Source organism: Cupressus sempervirens, chromosome 5, assembly GCF_028749045.1.
Source record: "Cupressus sempervirens isolate cs-2001-9-10 chromosome 5, ASM2874904v1, whole genome shotgun sequence".
Lineage (NCBI taxonomy): Eukaryota > Viridiplantae > Streptophyta > Pinopsida > Cupressales > Cupressaceae > Cupressus > Cupressus sempervirens.
This window is the reverse complement of record NC_143122.1, coordinates 876,751,097-876,771,214: the sequence shown is the minus strand read 5'-3', so window position 1 is coordinate 876,771,214 and position 20,118 is coordinate 876,751,097. Positions and strand designations below refer to the sequence as shown.

General features: G+C 32.1%; 1 protein-coding gene across 1 annotated transcript; it reads left to right on the top strand.

Moving 5' to 3' along the window:
• Window positions 1-16,717: 16,717 nt before the first annotated feature.
• On the top strand, window positions 16,718-19,086 carry LOC149558730 (indole-3-acetate O-methyltransferase 1-like). The gene is made up of 4 exons (XM_089786163.1): window positions 16,718-16,877; window positions 17,571-17,972; window positions 18,050-18,316; window positions 18,633-19,086. The coding sequence occupies exons 1-4, from the start codon at window positions 16,764-16,766 to the stop codon at window positions 19,011-19,013; spliced, it is 1,164 nt and encodes a 387-aa protein (XP_089642289.1). The 5' UTR covers window positions 16,718-16,763; the 3' UTR covers window positions 19,014-19,086.
• Window positions 19,087-20,118: the final 1,032 nt, after the last annotated feature.

The window sequence follows — 20,118 nt, the reverse complement described above, 5'->3', positions numbered from 1 at the left end:
CAATGACTTTGATAAAAGACCAACAAGGCACAAGGAGACTCAAGAACTCAACCCATAGAGGAACCTTTAAAAATTTCTTTTCATCTAAGATTGTGACAATCATCAGAAGTCTAAGACCAAAGGCCTAACTATCCAAGACACATGGTTAGAAACTATGTTTGTCTAGAAAGGGTTAGAAGGCTAAAAAGGGATGAAGCCCTCAGTGAGTCTTTCAACACTATCAAGACAAAGCCTATGAGGAGTCTAGGATTTTGAAACCAATTCTTTAAGAATTCTTTTGGGAGGAGTTATACCAATAAAATACCCTATCAATATATGATTTTCTAACCATTCAAAAACATTATCAAAATCCAAAATGTTGAGAAGAATATTAGGGGAGGCCCTACCTCATAAAATACTTTTAGAACAAACATGTGAGAGTGTTTGTTCTTAGGATGCAACATCAAAATACATCATAGAAACTAGAGCACCAATATTAGATATGAGGCTAAGTTAGTGAGAGCAATAATAACAACTCCTAATGCTCCTATGAAAAATGTTGTATGACAAGTGTAAAACAAGAGATGAATTCAGAGAAAAGTTGTACTATATGTGAAAACCTAGAAACAAATTCTTATCTTAAAAGTGCATTCTAAAATAAATATAATTATAGTAAACCTTTGTCTCATGTGCACACATGTCCATACATTTAAAAGGAAAGACGAAGATGTTATTATTGAAATATTTTTCCTTTGGAATGGTGCTATAAAGATAATTATTATTACAACACCAAAAGGACTCATCAAAAATCATGAAAATTGAATAATAATTTTGAGACTCAATCTATTGCATCACTTTCGGCTTACATGTGGCCAACCAATCCAAAAAATCTAACTAGTTAGCATAAGTTTGTAAGTACATCTTTGCTAGACAATTCTTGATAAGGGTATGTTTCCCTTATGACTCAAATTTTAATAGTTTGGGACTAAGGTGTATGTCATGTATAATGGTGGTATCACACATGATTAAAGGGAATGATGAAATTTTCCTCATGTCTTTAGAAGCTCCTAGTCTTCTTTGGAAGTTTCTCAACAACATACTAGCATCTCAACCTCTTCTATTGTAAGTACCCTACAACGATTGACTCTACGATAACATTTTGTTCATAGTAGATGTGATGGATCTTATGCTCCTAAAAGAAAATGATTATGGTACATATTTCAAAGAGTATAGGGAAAAATCTCTAACCTACCTTATTCTTATTCTTGATATTTTTAATAATGATCTTGGAGTTACCATCAATATCTAGCTTTGTGAAGCCCATTGAAGAAGGAATATTAAGTCTCCATAGCAGTGTCATGAATTCTCATTTATTAACTCTTTCATCCTTTAGAGGGTTAGCACAAGAGTGTTTCAATTTTCCTAAGCTATTCCTTAGGATTCCACTATTGTTATGATATTTTGACATAGTATGGCCTTTGAAGTTCATCTTCAACCATGTATGTGGGGGAGCATTCACTTGATCATAGCTCTTGCCACATTTCTTGAATTTTCAAATTTGCTAAACCCAAGCCTTAGGTTCAAATTGGTTGCAATACATAAGTCCAATATTTATTTATTATTTAATTTTAATTTTTTTAAAGAAAACTAATTTTTTGAAATTTTTATTTATTTATTTGTTTGTTTGTTTTTTTTTTTTTTTCGGGTGTTGGGGGGTGGGGAGGAGAATTAGGAAGCTTCCAATAAATTTTAGAGATTTTTTTTGGATATGTTTTACACTTATGTAGAGAGCAGCTCATGAAATTTTTTGCATCTGTAAAAATTTGATTGTTGCTTTGTTTCTAAATGTACTATAAAATATGGGAAAGGACTAAATTCTGAATGATTTGAAGTAGGGGGTGGTTAGAAATGCTTTAATAGTGGATAAGTTGACTAACATTCTCTTTGAGAACCCAATTGGGGATGAATTTGTTAAGTAAGTGATGCCAAATAATGGACTCAAATTTTTAATGAATAAATATGTGGTTAATGTTTACCTGTGACTTCTTACACACTATACAACTATTAGCAAGGTTGAGGACCCTTTTATTGAGATTTTCTTGCACGATTATTTTTTATGGATTAGTGTACATAGAAGTTGATTTTGGTGATAAGCCATGAGTTCCAAACCTTGCATTAATTAGTGGGTTCCTTGATTGTATTGATGATCATACCATAGACAAATTTGACTATGAAGCTTCTAGTTTATGTGGGCTACCATATGATCTTGTTTTGTTGAACAAATAAAGAAGTTTTGTTACACTTCGTATCCTCCTTGATTTCCTTTGAGAGATTATGTATCTCTAGATTCTTAGTTAGGAGAGGGGCATGATGCTTCCATATCCTCTGGTTAATGTTAATGACCACTTTATGTATAATAAAAGGGGTGGCAATTTTTTGTAGAGGTTGGTATCTATGGCCCTTAGTAGCTAACATGCCAAGATAGTTGTCCTTATAGAATCTAAGGCCTTTTCTATCTCCAAGCCTCCCTTAATTCCTTTAAGTTAAAGATGGTCTTGGATTTAAGAATGTTCTTCCTTATTTTTGGAGCCTTGAGGTTGATTTCCTTCCTTGATTTTCTCACTAAAGGGTTCCTAGTTAAGTTATTTGGCACAAATAATGATACACTAATCCTCATTTCCTATTATGAAATTTGAAGCCATTTTTTGGATGACAACCTATTTTCAACTTTTTTATTTTTTGTGGACCTAGGCCTCTAATTCTTTAGAGAGAGAACACATTGTCCTAGTTGAGGAGTAAAATTTTTATTTTATCTTTTGTGGCCATCCAAAGAGAATTGTATTGTATATTTTCTTGTATATTTGTCATTAGTTGTGAGATTTTGAATTGGGATAAAAAGTACAAGGGAATATATTTTTGAATGTTAATAGCTAATATTTAGCATTTTTAATTAACATTGTATTCTTATATGAATAAAATTGATATTTGATATTCTTTTATTATCAATGTTAAAATGGTTCTTACCTTACCTTTCTCTCCACCCTAACCCCCACACCCAATTAGGTTATTATGATGCCTACTTTCTCTAACATCTATAGAGGCTCCTTTGCATTAAATATGCTAGCAATTTTGTTCATTTTTCCATTTTTACTATATTTTTTCTATGATGTTCATATTTATTAAATTATTTTATAAACACTTGATTTTAGGGTTTGTTATGTTGTGGTGACTAATCAGTTAAGTACTCTACATATTCCATAATTCCTTGGTGGGGTTTGGAGATGGTCTAGACTGTGGTCTATTTTATCGACATTTTTGGGCCAACATGTAATAGATATTAACCCCCAAGAGGAAAAAATACTCATATATAATGGCTTAGGGTTAGCAAGTTAATAAGATGTGATGTGGTAATTGCTTCTTGTGGTGGTATTGAGCTATTTAACATATTACAAGTTGTAATCACCGGATAATAATAATATTTGACTCTTCGTTTGGTGGACACACACCAGGGATTGTGTCAACCATGTTAAATCATGGTGTCTTGTGTTCTTGTCTATGCATTTCTTTTTTTTTGATATTGGTTAAATATTTGCATGTAATTGTTATTTCTATCTGTAGTTAATCCTAGAAAAATGTTATCATAGCCAAAAAAATTTAGTTATTCTCTACTTGAAAGTCTCATTGTTGAGTTGGAGTCTCATGAATGAGTGGAATTGATGGAAGGCAAGGGTGGCTAATGGTTAAGAAGTTTAATGGGTAAAAATTTTAGTTATGGAAAATGCAAATGGAGGACTATCTTTATCAGAAGGATTTATGGAAGCCATTAGAAGAAAAAGCCAAGAAACATGGGACTATGACCAATCACAACTTGGATATTATAAGTAGAATGGTACTTGGAATAATTCAATTATGCATGACACCATCAGTGATTTAACATCACAAAAGTGAAGATGATGAAAGTGTTGATGCAAATCATAACAAAGATTAAAGAAAATCCTTCTCCTTCAAGGAAGGTATTCCTCATGAAGCATTTATTTAATATGAGATGGAAGAAGTTGGATCTATTGTAGATCATTTTAAATTAGCTTAATATAGTTACTAGTTAGTTATTTTATGTGAATATCAATTTTGATGAAGAAATTAGGGATCTCTTAATTTGTGTTCTTTATATGAAAGTTAGAATGACTCGGTAATGGCTTTGATTAATTTTATTTCTAGATCTAATATCATATAATGTGATGATGTAATTTGTGTTATTTATGAGTGAGGAAACACATAGGAAAACCTTGTATGGATCTACATCAGAAAGCCCTTTGAATGTACAAAGTAGAGGCAAAAAGATTAGGAGAGGATGTAATTCTTGAAATCATGGGAAATCAAGAGGAAATTCAAAGGGGAAGAGGTCTCAATACATAGGACTAAGAGATTGTTGCTACTATGGGAAACTAAGGCGTAAGAAGAGAGATTACTAGACTTGAAAGAATAATGAAGGAGATAAACTAGAAGAGAACAAGGAGAAAAATGTGGTAAGTAACAAATCCAAAGAGGATTCTTTTCTTCTTTCTTTAGAAAGTGTTGATGATTCATGGGTTTCAGATTCTTGGGTTTCATTTCATGCTACACCCCATAGAGGTCATTTTATTGATTATGTCCAAGGCAATTTTGAGCCTATTTATTTGGAGGAAAATGAACCCTCTTAGTGTTTTGGAAAGGGAAAAGTTAAGATTAAGTTACAAAATGGAAATAATTGGCTACTACATAAGGTAAGACATGTTCTAAAGCCAAGTAGGAATTCAATTTCAGCATGAAAACTTGGTGATGAGGCTTGTGTAGTTACTTTTTATGATAAAATTGGAAGGTTTCAAAAGGTTCCCTTGTAGTAGAAAAAGTTGTGAAGTAGGCCCCTTATATATTTTTACATTTCATATTGTTCCTTCTACTATAATTGTTTTAGATAAAAATGAATATTCAAGAATAGCTACTGCAATTGAGAAAGGAGACGAAATAGTTATTGTAGATTTTGATATATCTCTGTGGGACTACAAACTTTGGCACATGAGTGAGAAAGGTATGAAATTACTTCATTGAAAGAAAGTTTTACCAAGTCTAAAATGTGTCAATATGCATTTCTATAAAAGTTATATGGAAAAGAAAAAAGAGTAATTTTTTTGAAGAGTGGGAAGGAAAACAAAAAATGGGAAATTAGACCTTGTGCATACATATGTATGGGAACCAGCTTAGGTATTTCCCCTTGGTGGCTCTCATTATTATGTTATATTTATTAATGATGCAACTAAAAAAATATGGGTTTATTTCCTTAGACAGAAATCCGATGTATTTCAAACTTTTATGAAATGGAAATGCTTGGTTGAAAATGAGACTAGTAAGACATTAAAATATCTCAAATCTTATAATAGTAGTGAGTATTGCAATCATGAATTTAAAGATTATTTCTCCACTAGTGGTAGTCACAAACCAAAAACTATTCCAAAGAATCCACATGAAAATGGAGTGGTTGAATGCATGAACAAAACAATAATGTGGTCTCCAAGGAGCATGGGGTTAGACCCTTAGTTTCCCTTAAACATGTGGCTAGAGATTGTCAATACTATTATATATATTATTAATAGATGTCCCTCTACTCCTTTGGGTTGTGGTATTCTAGAGGAAGCATGGACTAGTAAGAGGGTGAGTTATACTTTTCTCAAAACCCTTAGTTGTGAAGAATTTACACATATAGCTTTTGAAAATAGAACCAAGCTTGAAGATAAGTCTAAGAAATGTGTATTTGTTTGGTATGGCATAGATGAATTTGGCTATAGGATTTGGGATTTTAAAAATCATAAAATTCTAAGAAGTCATGATGTCATTTTTAATGTGAAAGTGTTGTACAAAGATCTATTACAGTAGCATGAGAAGAAAGACAATGATTATGTAGTGTTGGGTGATACTCCAAAAGATGATGTTCCAAGAGTTCCTCATGATCTACAAAAACTACAACAAAAAAATACCATACACACCAATAAATGTTAGATGGTCAACAAGGCTATGTAGAGCTCTAAAAAATATTGTGTCCCTCTTCATATTGTATTTTACTAACTAATTCTTGTGAACTTGAATGTTATGATGAAGTTGTGGACATGGATACTAAGATTTAGTGGAATTTTGCAATGATGGATGAAATGGACTCCTTGTTGAAAAACAAGACTTGGATTTTATGTAAATTGTCTACAGGTAAAAGGGCTTTACTAAGTAAATGGTTTACAAGTTGAAAGAAGAGGATGCAGAAAAGAAAATATTCAAATCCAAGTTAGTTGTAAATAGATATGCATAGATAAAGGGAATTGATTTTGATGAGATAATCTCTCATGTTGTTAAAATAACTTCTCTCCACTATTTTAAGTATTGTGGCTATTGAATATTTTAATTTGTAGTAGCTTGATATTGAAACAACCTTTCATCACGGTGATTTAGATGAAGAGATATATATAGCACAACTAGAGGGATTTGAGGTCAAAGGTAAGGAGAATCCAATGTGTAGATTGAAGAAAATTCTATATCACTCGAAGCAAGCACCTCAACTATTGTATCTAAAATTTGATATTTTTATACATGTACATGGATATAGTAGGTGTCATTCAAATTCTTTTGTTTATTTTAAGAGGTTAGATGACGATATCTATATATTATTCTATTTTTATATGTTGATGGTATACTTGTAGTTATGTCTAACATGGATCACATTAAGGTGTTAAAACAATAGTTATCACATTCATTTTCTATGAAGAATTTGGGGGAAGCCAAACAAATTCTTGGTATGAAGATTCTGAGATACACGAAAAATAGAAAATTGACTTTATCTCAAGTTTATTATTTTCAAAAGGTGCCGCAATATTTCCCTTAACACACCATTACCTGGTCATTTGAAATTGACTAAGGAGATGTGCCCAATGACATAAGAAGAGGAGGATAATATGTCTAAGGTAACTTATGATTCAGGTTCAGGAAGCTTGATGTATCCTATAGTATGAACAAGGCTAGATATTGCACATATAGTGGGATTCATTAGCAAGTATAAGAGTCATCCTAATATTGAGCATTGGAAGCAGTCAAATGGATCCTCAAATATTTGAGAGGAACATCTAATCAGTGCTTACACTTTTGGGGCTCTACCATTGACTTATAGGGTTATGTTAACTCAAATTTGGCATGGGATATTGATACTAGGTGGAGTACTACAAGGTATGCATTTACTATTGGTGGGACAACAGTGAGCTAGGTTTCTTGGTTGAAGAAGGTGAATGCTTTATCCACTACAAAGGTAGAGTATGTTGATCTTATAGAGGCAACCAAAGAGATGATATGGATTTAGTTCTACCTGGAAGAGTTGGGACACCAATAGAGGGATAATTATTTGATTTAGCCAGAGTGTGATTCATCTTGTGAATAATTTTTCTTTGCATTCAAAGACAAAACACATACAACTATGGTAGCATTTCATTCAATTAGTTTTGGGTGATGGATAGTTAAAGCTGAAGAAGATACATACAGATGATAATCCAACAAATATGTTTACAAAGGTAGTGACAAGGGAGAATTTGAACTCCTCTTTAGCTTCAATTGGTTTTCTAGACTTAACATAATAAAAGAATGATAGAGTCCAAGGTGTTTTGATCTAGTGGGAGCCTCATGGAATAGTAGCATTGCTATAGGATTAGTCTCCAAGTGGGAAATTTTTGTCTAGTGTGGAGCTGGATCAATCCCTGAGTGGGAGATTGTTAGTTTGTGGTGCCTGATTAGAGAAGTACTGTACATACTTCATAATTCCTTGGTGGGTTTTGGGGATGGGCCGAGCCCTAATCTATTTTACCTAAATTTATGGACCAACATGTTGTAACTAAATTTATCCCTAAAGAAGAACAATATTTGTATAGAATGTCTTAGGGTTAGGGATTTCATAAGGTGTAATTTGTTAATTTACTCTTGAGGTAGTATTGAGTTGTAATGGATTATGGATTGTAATTAGGTTGTAGTCACTGGATACTATTAATATTGGACTCAATATTTAGTGGACATAGTCTAGAGAATGGTTGAACCACATTAAATCTTCGTGTCTTGTGTTCTCTTATGTGTGATTTATTATGTTCTTATTTTTTATATTTTCATGTAGTTATTATTTCCATCCATGGTTAATCCTAATAGGGTTATGGTTAGGGACAATTGTACAAGTATGAGACAAAGGAGTGTTTCCTAAACCTCATGATTGGCTATTTTCAATTTTATGATGAGCATATTTTTTAAGGTACCCCATGTCAGTGTCTCACCATTGATGATGGGACCTAGAAGTGGTCACTAGAGGATCATGTGTAGTAGAGATCAATGCCTTTAGTAGGATAAATGAACACATGAGTTTTTTAATGTAGATAAAATATTCAAGAAATCAAAGGGTTATGAGGGTTTAGGTTAAGACATTAATAAATATAAAGTTATATTTGAGAATGTATATGTCCTATTATAGTATTGGGACTAGAAGTCATCTCATAGAAGGCACAAGTGTTATAAGGTGACATTAGCTCTTGAACTTGATCCCAACATAAGGAATATCTGATGACACTCACCTGTACAATAGGATACTCTCACTCTTTTTGTCAAAGCCTCTACTTGCACCACATGAATGTTTATAAAGGGTGAACCTTAGGCTTAAATTTTCTTAAGAGTTATGTTGATCATGGTCTTGTCTTCTAGCTCGAGTGAGTTGTCCATTTGTGTTCTCACATAGTTGGGTGATAAAATATTTTAGGGTACCTTTTGAGGTTCATTTAAAGATTTTGAATGTAGATGAGAATCCTTTTCAAACTCTACTATTAATTGATGTAAAGAATAAACTATAATTGTGTAAACCCTAAAAATGTATATTTGATGTACATTTAACTCAACAAAAAAATTAATATAATTGAGGAGGGTAGATTTAATAAAATGGAAAATAGTAATTCAGTTTTTTGATTTATACATGTTCTTAATGAGAGATAATTACTTTATCCCACTCATATGTGTAGAATTTTTGAAGGAAAGAAAATTATGTAAAATTTATCTTACCTGAGAACATTAGGTGATGAAGGATGATATTTTTTTATTATTAAATCTAAATTAGGAAATGAGAATTTTTAATTCTTATAAAATAAAGAAAAATAAAAGATATTTGTAGTTTAAGGTTGAATGAGTTTAATGTCTATCATTCTTTCCTATGGAAGTTAAATAAGTGTAAAATAAAAAATAATTTTTTTTTATAAATGATGTGTTTACTTTTGATTATTTGGTACATATGTAACAAATAATGCTATTGTTTATTGTAAATATTTATTGTTTTGAATTATGGAGTAGGATAGTTAGGATACCAAAGTATACAACTTTAATAGGATGTTTAAACTTAAATGGAGAAGATCAATGAACTATTATAGAATATAGGTAAGAAGAATGTAAGGGAACCTAAAGGGAATATATACACTACCATTATATAACCTAAGTAAGTTAAGTATAATTTTTTTTTGAAAAATGTTGTTGAACATAGAAATTTTTGCCTTGTCCTTCTAGTTCCCTAGCAGGTCATGGTATAATTCTTGAGTATATACCTAGAAATTTCAATGCCAAGGTACCTCTTAAGGATACTTTTGAGCATATCTAAAAGGAAATTGAGGGTCATTATCACTCTTCATTTCACATAGATGCATGTGGATGTGAATTATTCAAATTAGCTCCATGCATAACTTGAATTTTAGACTCATGGTGGTGCCTTCATCTTATGAGGTGTAAACTACAATTTTTATTTGATTTCTATATCATATGGGTGTTGGAAATATTAAGGACTAACAAGGTTACTGAGAGGGGAGGGGTGAATTAGTAAACTTTAAAAATTTAAACCAATTCTGCATAAAAACAAATTCACCATTCATTCATCTTGTTTACTGTACGCATGAAAAGATTAACACACTGATTTGGTGACCCAGAAACCTTTCAATTTGAAAGTAAAACTGGGGTGGGGATGATGCCCACGAAACTTCAATACTACAGTATAAAGTTGGCCGGTTAAGGCTTACAATGATCACTTCTAGCGATCTGCCCTGTTAGGAGCAAGTAGGACTGCTAGATCCACCTTGTTAGAGGATTTACAAACATACAATGAAGTATGCACTCTATTAGGAGATTTACAAAAGACTTTTAAGTCTACCCTGTTAAAGGATTTACAAATTGATTCACCTGTTAAGATGAAGCAGTGGATCTGCTTGCAACTGGTTTGCTGATTAGATCTTATGTACTGATCACTTGATGTGATGGATATACCTTTGCTGCTCCGTGATAACCTTGTTGAATACTCTGTTGCTGATTCTCTTTCAATTCACTCAATTACATTCTTACTTCACTCTATTGCAAATGGCACAATACATTACATATATACCATTCCAATATTTACAGCAACAAGGTCGGCTGAACACAAGTGGACAAAACATTACCGAGTCGGCTAGATAGTAGAAAACTCAGGTTCCTCAAACTCACTCGGTGACCTTCTGAAACTCGGCATCCACTGCAATACACTACATCATCATGTACTCGGTAAGAGCAAGGGTATGGTCCATACTAATCATTCTGAGTAGCTTGGAACTTGGTAACCACTGGTGACTCGGTAAACATTGTGTCACTCGGTAGAAACTAACTCCGATGATTCACTTGGTAAGCACTGAATACTTATTTTACCTTTCTATCTTGGTAATCACTGAAACCTTCATTTACCTTCCTGATTCAGCAAACACTAAATCCTTCGTTTACCTTCCTAACTCGGTAAATACTAAATCCTTTGTTTACCTTCCTAACTCGATAAATACTAAATCCTTCGTTTACCTTCCTGACTCGATAAATACTAAATCCTTCGTTTACTTTCCTGACTCTATAAACACTACTAAACATACTTGGTAACCAACGAATGCTCGGTATGAACTGTAAACTGAGTGATGAACTCGATAAGCATTCAGAATCAAATAAGTGTTGTAACTAATGACAAATGTATCATTATTCCAGCAATCTCCCCCTTTGGCATTAGTGACAAAAACACTTATGAGCCAAAATTTATATACAAGATCTGACAAAACTGACTTGATTCTACTATGCTGAATATACATGGGTTACCTTACATATAACTCCCCCATACATTATACACAAGGTTTTTACATGAGTTATATGTCTTTATTCATATTATCACCACTATCATTATTTCTTTATTACTTTATTACCTTCTTCCCTTTTGTGTCTGATTCTCCTCTATATATTACTTTCTCCCCCTTTTTGACAATAATGCCAAAGAATAAAGAATGTATTTACATGGAGACACCAAAATGTGTGATAAACTCAGAATGTATCTGAAGAATTAGTTGCAAAGTTTTATCCCAATTGGCTTGCAGGATTTTACATGTGGAGAGAGCTACTTGAACTTCTGCAGAAAGTTCAATCATATGGTCTGCAATAGAGAAGTTATTGTCATGGATCAATGTTTTTGAATATGCAATGTGTTTCTGCATTGTGTTCATGATGGGAAGGATCATGTTCTAGATTTCCAGCATTGTAGACCTTATCCTTCCTTCCTCTTTGAGTAGCTCTGTCTGCTTCTCTGCCAAAAATTTGATCCTGAGGTGATGAGATGAGCTTGAGCTGGGGTCAAGCTTCAACGATTGGGCACTTATCTTCAGATCCTTATCTATCTTATTTAACTTTTCTCTTATTTCCTTTGTATACTCCGTAACATCACAAAGTTTTTCAAAAAGTGAGGTTACGTTATTAAAATAATTTTCAATGTTAGACAAAATTGAGGTTAATTCAACCTATTTTATTGCTAAGTGCTAAGCAATGTGCTCAAGCACCTTATTTTCAAATTTCCTTTCTGCTTTCTCCATTAACTTTTCTTGTCCTGAGATATCCTCATTAAATTTATTCACCGCTTCTTCTAGCTGCAACAAAATGTGTTGAGATGAATCTACATCAACACTTATAGCCTCAGTTATTATGTTTTGAGCACTCTCAATTATGTTGAATTCTCTGTCCCTTTCATTCCTTAGCTACATTTGCTGTGCCTTTTGCTCTAGACGCCGACTAGCCAATCTTAGTTCATTAACTGTAGTAGTTTCTAGATTTATCTTTGGAATGAAAATTTCTTCATCCAAATCTATATCACCATCTAATACTTTTCCTGTAAGAAGCAGTTTCAATGGTGTCTTTGGTTTATCTGTAGTACTTACCTCTTTTCCTTTTGAAGTAGATAGAATGGTTGATGATGCAGGACTAGCAGTCAAGACTGGAATGGGACCAATTAAAGGTAAACTAAGAGAAGTGTTGGCTGTATCAAAACTTGATATACTTCCCGAAAATGATGTACTACTCAAAAATGATGTACATACTAGTATATTTACAATTGGAGAACTGACTGGAGAAAAATTGGGGCCAATGTGGCTGAGGAAGAAAAAATTGATACCAATTGTTGGAAATATTTAGGACTAACAAGGTTACTGAGAGGGGAGGGGTGAATCAGTAAAATTTAAAAATTTAAACTAATTCTGCATAAAAACAAATTCACCATTCATTCATCTTCTTTACTGTACGCATGAAAAGATTAACACACTGATTTGGTGACCCAGAAACCTTTCAATTTGAAAGTAAAACTGGGGTGGGGATGATGCCCACGAAACTTCAATACTGCAGTATAAAGTTGGTCGGTTAAGGCTTACAATGATCACTTCTGGTGATCTGCCCTGTTAGGAGCAAGTAGGAGTGCTAGATCCACCTTGTTAGAGGATTACAAACATACAATGAAGTATGCACTCTGTTAGGAGATTTACAAAAGACTTTTAAGTCTACCCTGTTAAAGGATTTACAAACTGATTCACCTGTTAAGATGAAGCAGTGGATCTGCTTGCAACTAGTTTGCTGATTAGATCTTATGTACTAATCACTTGATGTGATGGATATATCTTTGCTGCTCCTTGATAACCTTGTTGAATACTCTGCTGTTGATTCTCTTTCAATTCGCTCAATTACATTCTTACTTCACTCTATTGCAAATGGCACAATACATTACATATATACCATTCCAATATTTATAGCAACAAGGTCGGCTGAACACAAGTAGACAAAACATTACCGAGTCGGCCAGATAGTAGAAAACTCAAGTTCCTCAAACTCACTCGGTGACCTTCTGACGCTCGGCACCCACTGCAATACACTGCATCATCATGTACTCGATAAGAGCAGGGGTACGGTCCATACTAATCATTCTGAGTAGCTTGGAACTTGGTAACCACTAGTGACTCGGTAAACATTGTGTCACTCAGTAGAAACTAACTCCAACGATTCACTTGGTAAGCACTAAATACTTCTTTTACCTTTCTGTCTTGGTAGTCACTGAAACCTTCATTTACCTTCCTGACTCGGTAAACACTAAATCCTTTGTTTACCTTCCTGACTCGGTAAATACTAAATCATTCGTTTACCTTCCTGACTCAGTAAATACTAAATCCTTCGTTTACCTTCCTGACTCAGTAAATACTAAATCCTTCGTTTACCTTCCTGACTCGGTAAACACTACTGAACATACTTGGTAACCAACGAATGCTCGGTATGAACTGTAAATTGAGTGATGAACTCGGTAAGCATTCAGAATCAAATAAGTGTTGTAACTAATGACAAATGTATCATTATTCCAACAATGGGGCCAAGTTAAAAAAGTTAGTGTTGAAGTTGTTGTTTTCCAATGATATCAAAGGGGATGATTTTAGAAATTATACAAAATATGTATTGATAATGCTTCCACAATCCTAGTAGAAACATAGATTAATGTTAGATCCAATAATTCAATTATATTGAACATAGTAAAATACAAGATTTGAATGACACTAGACATTATGATAGACAAAATTTGGATGAGACACAAAATAAGGTAACTTCAAAATGCTAAAATATTAGACTTGGATTAAAGATATAAAATTAAAACTTATTTCCTAATATACACCCATAGTCTTAAATATGTAATGGAATTTCTAGTGTGGGAACATAGATAAAATTAGTTAGCATAACTCCACAAACTCAAATTTTATAAAATATGCCTAGATCACCCAATGGGGCAATATAAAATCAAGAAAACATGGGGAAAATTTAAATTCTTGGTGCACAATCCAATCAAAATTTGTTTCAATTGAAAATATTTTTCAAAACTAAAAAGATTACATAAGCCCCACCTCATGTAATATGGAAAATATAAAAACGAAACAATTAAATAAAATTATCAAAAAGACTCAAATACTCCACTAAAAGATAAGTAATGGTAATGTTAATCCAATGAGCCACAACCTACAAAAATATTTTAAAAATGGATTTATCACAAAGAGAAAATGAATACTTTTCTATATAAAGTTTTTGAGAAAATCGACAATTTTTCAAATGCAAGACTAAGGAATAAATTCTATCTTCAATTTTTTCTTCTAGAATCCATTGTGTGATTATTTTTGTATGAACATTTTGGATCACAATCTTCATGATAGAGAAAGAAAGCATCATGAGGATAAACTCTTTTCCTCAAGGTATAAAGTCACTTTTCTTATAAAAAGACATAAAAATAAATAACTTAAATTAATAAACAAAATAAGGACTAATAAAAATTAATTAAATAAATTTCAATTAATTGAAATTCATCTATGTCAATACCGTCACAATTCAATTTAGTCCTTTAAAAATAATAAAATATGTATTGATAAAATTTTATTGACAACAGTTGTAGGAACTCTAAATGGATATAGATATAAAGTTATATTATGATTTATCAACAATACCAAATGTATACAATGTAAAGTAAGAGCACATCATCCATACAGGAACAATACTATACTAATTAAGTTATAAACGAATGATAAAACTACATCCTAAGTTACTAATGAGCATAAAGTCACTCAATTTATGTAGCTTAGATGAAATGATGTTTAGTGTAGTTTTTAATAAACACACAAACATCAAGTTAAGGTGCTCATAGTATAAGTAATCAAAACACATGTAATGAATAATAAAAAGCCTATTAAGTGAACATTGACACTTTAGTGTCCTATTCACATATGATCAAAGTTTATATTCCTACACTAAGGCTCCAATTACTAAAATTATAGATAGAATGATAGTCATGAATATTCAAAATAGAAGTTGTACATAATATCATCTTTTCATCTTTTAACTTTGGTTAGGATGACAAGTTTCTATATTAAACAAGTGCCACATAGTGGCATGTACTTGTCATTTAGTTATAGTTATAGTTAATAGAGTAAACGCATATGTATTATATGTAGTTATACTTAATAGAATAATTTTCTTTTTTTTTAACATTTCATGGAGTAGAAAAATTATTATGTATGCACTTTAAATAACTATTTATGTATTCTACATAACAATCATGTTTATAGGTGTTTGGACAAAATGGTTGTAAAATAGCATAAATTTAGATTATCAAATTGAAAGACATATATAACATTTTATTTCAATAGCATAATAGTTTAATATGTTTTTTTTAATTTTAATAATTTAAATTGATTAAAATTCGAGTGTGCAATATATTTCATGTTATAGATATTAAAATACAAACTTTTATGTATGGATTCATTTGCATTTTTATATAAACACACACATCACTTTTAAAATCTAATATATAATTTCAAGAATGCATTTGAAATGAACAAATAAAGATGCAAAACAATTAGATTAAAAAAAATATCGAAAGTGTTTAGAATGAATGAAGGAAGATCTTAATAAATGTCTACCAAGACAAAATAATTTATGAAATCAAGTCTTAAAGAACTTTCCATACAACATTTATTAGACATTAGATAGACTAAAATTGGATGAACTTTATATTGTAGATGATAAGTACTATAGTACAAAGTTTTATGTATTGATGACATTAACTAAATGAAACTATGGTTAATGCTATTTTAACATATTCATTTATATTTTTATATAAAAATAATATAGTTATATATCAAAAATACTATTACATTAATCAACCATTTTTAAAATACATTTCCAAATAAGTGAATAAAGATTATTATTGAATTAAAAATAAATTTTAAAAAATTTAGAATATATAAACGAATTTATTAATGATAGAGAAAGAAACCAGACAATTTATGAAATCAATGTAAAAGATCTAATAGAATGATTCCAAATGAACTCAATTGTCTATACCATGCAAAATGATTCATTCACTGTAATTACTAATTAATTAAAAATATTATTTTTATTACATGTCAATTTATAAATAGGTAGTACACTAAATTGGTACTTTCTTGACTTCAAAGACGTCCAACCACCCTTTAGCCCATCCCCAACAAAGAATTGAAAAAATCTAAAATAATAGATTTTGTTGAAATTTCACACTTTATCATGTGTTGTAGTTAAAAAATTTTACTTTGTACATTCTAGAGCATACCAGGCGAATTTGTAATCAGTAGAATGGCCATTAAAGATCAAATTTCTTCTGCTGACTCTGAATATTGAAAATGGCGTTTCTGTATGCGTTATCCTGAAGTCATGATTTGACTGACATTAGCTTGCATTTCGAATCAAAAGAACTGAAAGCGGCAGGCGGCGCCGGCATGGGAGAGTCAATGTGGATCCAAAACAATGCAACAGATGTGAAAGATTGCAAAGAGAGATTAGCGAGGCATACAAATTAGCCCTTCCGTTCACAATTCAAGCACCACTTTTCAATGGAAGCTCTCAGTTCTCAATCTCAACCTCAGTCTAAATCGTCCTTAGAAACTGTGCTTGCAATGAAAGGCGGGGATGTAGATTCTAGTTATGCCAACAGTTCTTCATGTCAGGTAGAAATCACCCATTAAATTTTTTTTTTTTTTAAAGCGTTTATTTGCTATTTCTAGTTTAAAAGACAGTCTTACTGTTGAGAAGTAGGAGATATAAGACATAACTTTACAGTTTAAAAGACAATCTTGGAATATTTGGTACTTATCAATTCATAAGCTTGAAGGACGTTTTAATGAATAGTTGATAAAGATCAATTGATAAGCTTAAAGGACTTTTTAATGAATGGTTCATAAGGTACAATACTTGGTGAAGATTTTGCAAATAGGGTTACAAACAGAGTGAATTTAATCATGAATGAAACTTCCCAGTTAATGGCCATCAAGCTGTAGTAGTACTGAGATGGGCAGTCTCCCCAAAAGTCAAGAAACTATCACATAATTACTCTTGATACACGAGTCAAGAAGCTACCACATAATTAGATCCTCAGAACAAAATCACAACCTTAGTCTTCTTCATATCAGATAAAGAACACCCATTCAATCTTTTTAATTGTTTAAAGTGCAGTTTGAAAGCCAATCTTACTACTCCCTATTATTTCTTCGTATGTATGTTAAGAATTAAAGATACATATTCACAAAAGAAATGATACTAGAAATACAAGATTACCCTGCAAATTCATACTTTTAGACTTTTCCTCATGTGAACTAATGTGGTCTTGTAATAAAACCGGATTTGAATATTTGCTGCTACAGTTAAAGATGGTTGAAGCTTTGAAACCAGTTCTGGAGCGCAGCATCTACGAGAATATGAAACTGAAATTCAATGGGGGAGGCATGTTTAGGATAGCAGATTTCGGGTGTGGGACAGGGAGAAATACCGTTGTGGCAGTGGAGACCATCGTCAAAGCTCTGCAACGCTCATTTGAGGAACATGAGATGCCAGAATTTGAGTTTTTTTTCATTGACCTTCTATCAAATGATTTCAATTCGCTGTTTCGAACGTTGGAGAAAGACTTTACCAATGGAGAAAACAATCCTGTGGCAGCAACATCTTATTTTGCCCGGGCTGTGTGTGGATCACATTTCAGACGTCTCTTTCCACAGAAAAGCCTTCATTTCTGTTATTCTTCTGCCAGTCTTCACTGGGTTTCACAGGTGAGCAATGAAAAGTGATAATTTCTCCATAGATATTGTGTTGTAAAGGAATAATATGACTAAGATGTAAAGTGCAGGTTCCAGAGAGTGTTCAACAAAGAAGGTCTCGTTGTGTTTGCGTTTCAAGTGGATGTGAGGAGGAAATTGGGGCTGCGTATCTACAACAGTTTAATAAAGATTTCAAAACGTTTCTAAATGCCCGAGCAAGAGAGATGGTTGATGGTGGATGTATGTTCATATCTCTAGTTGGTCGTAATGCTGGAAGCCAACTAAAGGAGGAGCAAGGAATATTAGGAAATATTGGGCGTCACTTAGAATATGCATTTGAGGAACTTGTAAACGAGGTTAGCATATTGCATCCCTTCTCTCTTCTCTCTTTCTCATTTATGTTTTTTCTGAACCCTAGTATGGGTTTTGGTTTAGGAATCGTTTACATATTGTATCACTTCTCTCTTCTCTCTTTTTCATTTATGTTTTCCCTGAACCCTAGTATTTATGGGTTTTGGTTTAGAAATGAAACTTATGAGTATTTGATTTTGATGTAGAGGAATCCAAAGTTCTTAGAGATTATCTTATTAGGGTTTAAGTTTAAATATGAGTACTTAGTGGTAGAATAATATATAGAAGTAAATACTATAATATAGAATTTTGTATTGACAGGGAATTGTTGAAAAAGAGAAATGGGAATCATTTTACATACCATGGATTGGTCCAAATTTGGAGGAGGTGGAGAGCGTTATAAAAAGAGAGGGATCATTTCAAATAGAGAGTATCAGAGTGTTAGGAGGGATTCCAATGCATCCTATGACACATTGGAAAAAAGGGGAAGAAGAAATATTTGGAAGATTTGTAGAGAATCAATATAGAGCATTGTTTGAGAATATTATAAATGCTCATTTGAATAGTGAGCAATTAACAAATGAATTCTTCTTTAGAATTGCTAGAAGAGCTTCTATTAAGTATGAAGAGTATCTCCCCAAAAATTTAGAGTTGGTTGTTTCTATTCTAATTAAGAAGGGGGGATACAATCATACTTATTAAAATCTGTAATGTCTCACATTTTAATGTAAATTTCAATCAAATTATACTTATATAACAAGTATTAATTAAACAAGTCATTTATATCTTACATCACTTTTATTGTTATAGACCTACATATATTACACATCAGATGTTTTCTCTTTAAAATATATTACAATTCATTTGAAATGGTGCTATGAAGATTATTTTGGTATTTAAAGTTGCAATACTAGGGTATTGTCCTCAAGAAATAAAGGATTAAGAAATAAAACAAAAGTAAAGATCACAACATGCCATGTGAAACACAAAGGAAAAAAAAGTTACTAATAGTACATAGACAAAAATGAATCTTACAACATAGAATTGCAAGCTATGAAAAGCCCTCATCAACAACTAGACTGTAGTGCTTGCCCCTACTTTACATTTTTGTTATCATTGCCAAACTCTTTTATGCCAGTTTTATGCTTGATTACTAGTAGTATTGTTTCGAGATTATTAGATATTGTTTCACATTCAGTTGATTATATGATGAGATTACTTGGTATTCTATACTTTATGTATGCATGATGATTATTCAGTGATTTTAGTTATTGATGATGATTAGTTAGATGGATTATCATGTGTTTTCTTATGGGTACCCCATACTACATGTGTATGGTGTGTGTGTGTGTGTATGTTTTCTTTATGTATGGTGGTTCTGATGTGGTTAAGGAAGGGAGTTGTAGTCACCTACTAGTTAGGATCTACACGATGCACCACTTCCAGTCATTGTCTATTTAGCTTAGAATATTGTGTTTGTACATGCAAGGATTTTATGTAGATTGTAGGTTTTGGGTATCGACTTTCCTGAATTGCTAGGATGAGTGTACCCTATCACATTATCTCAATGGTGAGAAAGGAGAGATAAATTCTTAAGTCCAAATCTTAAATTTTTAAGCCATTTGTCTTAGAAAATTAGGACAAGTATCTGAGATGTTTACCTTTTGAATGTGTCAGATGACGTTAATTCATGATTATAACCCTTTAGTTTGATCTTGTATGTGTTTTTCTATGATGACTTTTTCTATTTCGTTTTATGAGTCTTTGGTGATTTTTTTATTAATTAAGTCAAATTAAATTATTTTAT

Bases quoted from the DNA above. Each gene is read 5' to 3' on its own strand.
- LOC149558730 (XM_089786163.1), top strand. From the start codon at position 16,764: ATGGAAGCTCTCAGTTCTCAATCTCAACCTCAGTCTAAATCGTCCTTA. The intron at 16,878-17,570 runs GTAGAAATCACC...TTGCTGCTACAG, and splicing joins CCAACAGTTCTTCATGTCAG to TTAAAGATGGTTGAAGCTTT. The intron at 17,973-18,049 runs GTGAGCAATGAA...TGTAAAGTGCAG, and splicing joins GTCTTCACTGGGTTTCACAG to GTTCCAGAGAGTGTTCAACA.